A 3,487-nucleotide genomic window follows, 5' to 3' on the forward strand; every position below is an offset into this window, starting at 1 on the left:
GCCCACGGGATACTAACCCCGAGCAGGGCCCCGGGCACAGCGAGCCACGGGGAGGGCAGGGCTGGGCACGGCCCCGGGGTCACTAACGCGTGTCCTCGGGCACGGAGCACGGTGTGGCTTGTGGCACTGTGGCTTGTGGCACGGGCACTGCTGCACACGGGGGCTCGGGCAGAGCCGCCCCGGGCCCGTCCTCGCTGCGTGTGGGGTCCCCGTGGCGTCCCCGTGTCCGTCCCTGTGCTCTGCCTGAAGTGTCGGGAACCCCAGGCACACCCCGGCACCCGCAGAGGGCTTTGCCAGGGCTTCTGTGTGCCGTGGGCACAGAGGCCCCTTCCAGAGCAGGAAACAGGACTGGATCCAGGTAATGGCTGCATGGGAACATCCCAGCCACCTCCGAGCCCGGGGACACCCGGCTCTGCTTCGGTCACTCGCGTGGTTGGACACGGCTGTGCCGGGGCTCACAGGTGATGGTGGTGGCACTGCCGATGGTGGCCCTCTGGGCACCCAGAGGGGGGCATCAGGGTAATCCCAAATGATCCCTGTAGTGAAGCCGTGGATGTGCAGCAGCCCCGAGGGCTCGGTGAGTGGGGCCTCAGTGCTGTGTGTCAAGGGTGCCTGTCACTGGGCTGCTGCCACCCCAGGAGTGCCACCCACACTCCTCCTGGTGCCTCAGGCTGGAACTTCCTCGGGGGCTTGGCATTGCAGACCCTCCAGGCATCCATGGGGCTCCCACCATGGTGAGAGCCTGGGGGCAGGCTCTTGTGCCACCCTGCTGATGGTGTTTGGGGTGCCGAGACGCTCCTGATGGCATTTGGGGTGCACCACTTAACTGGGCTGACTGGTGACTGCACTGGGAACCAGCAGCAAAGGCTGCACCAAAGCAGCTGCATCCCCTGGACCTGCCTGAGGTGGGAAGAGTGAGGTGTGTGTGTGTTCCTGCAGGGTCTGGAACAGAGTCCGACAGCGATGAGTCTGTACCAGAGCTCGAAGAGCAAGACTCCACACAGGCCACGACACAGCAGGCGCAGGTAGGGCGGGTGGCACGTGCCATCCGTGGTGGATCAGGATCCCTGTGGGTGCCCTCCTGTGTCCCCTCGGGGTTGTCACGGCTCCCTGTTGTCCCCACAGCTCGCGGCAGCGGCCGAGATAGATGAAGAACCCGTCAGCAAAGCAAAACAGAGCCGGAGCGAGAAGAAAGCTCGGAAGGTGAGGGGGGGGTGGGCCTGACCTGTCCCTGCTGGGCAGCCCCAGGGCTTGAGGTTGTGCTGGGCACCTCACCAGTCCTGGGACTGCAGTGTTCACTCTGGCTGACACCGGGAATGCTGCTCACTGAGGGCACATTTCCGTGTGTATCCACACAGCGAGCATTGGACCCGGGCTCTGGAGAGAGAAGTGGGCACATCCGGGCATCTGGAGCTCTTCCTTCCCTCGCTGACCTCCCCCTGGTGTTTTTCAGGCAATGTCCAAACTGGGCCTTCGCCAGGTGACGGGAGTCACCAGGGTCACCATCCGGAAATCCAAGAACATCCTGTTTGTCATCACAAAGCCAGACGTGTACAAGAGCCCGGCGTCAGACACCTACATTGTCTTTGGCGAGGCCAAGGTGAGCCCACCCTGGTAGCACCTGGGGGCCAGCAGGTTCCCTGTTGTCATGTGTGCACTGTGTGGCTCCCACCATGAGTCCCTGGGGACCGTGCCAAGGGCTGGTTTCCCGTCTGGGCCGTGTGGCAGAGCCGTGGGATGTGCTGGCACCACCCAGGACTGGCCTCAGCTCCGCTCCTTCCCTCCTGCAGATCGAAGACCTGTCCCAGCAGGCCCAGCTGGCAGCTGCAGAAAAGTTCAAAGTGCAAGGAGAACCTGTTTCAAACATCCAGGAAAACACACAGACCCCCACCGTGCAGGAGGAGAGCGAGGAAGAGGAGGTAACACCTTCCCCAGCCTGTCTGGGCGGGTCTGCTTTGGGATAATCCGGGGATTCCTTTCCTTCACCCGTCTCTTTGCAAAGGGAGAGTGTGGAGTCCTCCCCCGGGGGTCTGTGCAGGGCAGGTCTGGCCTCCCAGCTCCCATCCCTGTGGGTGGAGCAGGAGCCTCCCCAATCCAGGCAGTCTCAGGCTGCGCCAGGCCCGGAGCTGGCGCCCATCCCGGGCTCTGTCCGTCCTGCAGGTTGACGAGACGGGGGTGGAGGTGAAAGACATCGAGCTGGTGATGTCGCAGGCGAACGTGTCGCGGGCGAAGGCCGTGCGAGCCCTCAAGAACAACAGCAACGACATCGTAAACGCGATAATGGTGAGTGGGTTGGGGTGTCCTGGGGGCTCGGGGGGCTCCTGGCTGGCTCCTGACCCCCCTTCTCCCCGCAGGAGCTGACGATGTAGCCGCCGGAGGGAGGAGCCTTTTTTGGTGTTTCAGAGAAGACTAAAATACAGCTAAATTTAAAATTTGTACTATTTCTATCGGTTAATAAAAGTTGTGGCTTATTGTTGGTGAAACACTCGCTGCTCCGTGGTGGTGGGTTGCTGCCCTCCCTTTCCTGGGAGCCCTGGCCCCAGGGTGGAGGCTTCCTCCTGGGAAGATCCTGGCCCTGATACCCCGTCCTGACACCACCTGCCTGTTCCCTCATTTCCTTCCTGCCCCAAAGGACGGCTGGACACGAGCCCGGGGCAGTGGCGTGCCGGGCTCAGTCACTGCAGGGTCTCACCTCCTTCATCCTCCCGGGGTCCCCTTCAAGGGGGGCTTCTCCTCGCTCCCCTGCAGCGTGTGACGGATGGATGGGGGTGTCGTGGAAGAGGGGAAGGCTGTGGATGTGTCTGCCTGGATGCCAGTAAAGCCTTTGATACTGTCTGCCAGAGCATCTTCCTGGAAAAGCTGCAGCCCAGGACTGGGACACTCCTTGGGGTTAAAACCCACCCGGAGAGGGGTGGGGACACATTCCATGGGGCCATGTCAGGGTCACCTTCACCCATGATCTCAACAAGGGGATCAGTGGCACCTCAGTTCACAGACAACACCGAGTTGGGTGGGATGTGGGTGTGCTGGAGGGCAGGAAGGCTCTGCAGAGGGATCGGGACAGGCTGGATCCAAGGGCCGAGGCCAACGGGGGGAGGGTTAACAAGGCCAAGTGCCAAGTGCTGCCCTTGGGTCACACCATCCCCATGGAGCGCTTCAGCCTGGGGGAAGCAGCTGGAAAGCTGGGAAAGGCCCTGGGCGTGCTGGTGACAGTGGCCGGACATGAGCCCAGGTGTGCCCAGGTGGTCAAGGAGGCCAACGGCCCCTGGGCTGTGCCAGGCACGGTGTGGGCACAGGCCCAGGGCAGGGACTGTCCCCCTGTGCTGGCACTGCTGAGGCCCCTCAGGGCTGTGCCCAGTTCTGGGCAAGAGAGACACGGAGGGGCTGGAGCGTGTGCAGAGCCGGGAACGGAGCTGGGGAAGGGGCTGGAGAACTGAGGGAGCTGGGGGGCTCAGCCTGGAGAGGAGGAGGCTCAGGGGGCTCTCAC

The 3,487-nt window shown here is 63.1% G+C and overlaps 2 protein-coding genes across 2 annotated transcripts in view; both read left to right on the forward strand.

Annotated features, from left to right (window-relative positions):
• Positions 1-854: 854 nt before the first annotated feature.
• Positions 855-2,485, forward strand: NACA (nascent polypeptide associated complex subunit alpha; the record flags this gene model as incomplete). Its single annotated transcript, XM_029958189.1, has 6 exons — positions 855-1,025; positions 1,126-1,203; positions 1,454-1,600; positions 1,791-1,919; positions 2,161-2,283; positions 2,355-2,485. Coding segments are annotated over 6 exons (663 nt in total), but the record flags the coding sequence as incomplete, so codon positions are not given.
• A 661-nt stretch (positions 2,486-3,146) lies between these two features.
• The window catches only part of PTGES3 (prostaglandin E synthase 3), an 8,482-nt gene continuing 8,141 nt past the window's right edge, over positions 3,147-3,487 (forward strand). Inside the window, exon 1 of the mRNA XM_018068840.2 lies at positions 3,147-3,232. Coding sequence (XP_017924329.2) covers positions 3,147-3,232 — 86 coding nt within the window. The remainder of the gene's footprint in view (positions 3,233-3,487) is intronic.

Source organism: Manacus vitellinus, unplaced genomic scaffold (assembly GCF_001715985.3).
Source record: "Manacus vitellinus isolate BGI_N305 unplaced genomic scaffold, ASM171598v3 scaffold_148_pilon, whole genome shotgun sequence".
NCBI classification, from domain to species: Eukaryota; Metazoa; Chordata; class Aves; order Passeriformes; family Pipridae; genus Manacus; species Manacus vitellinus.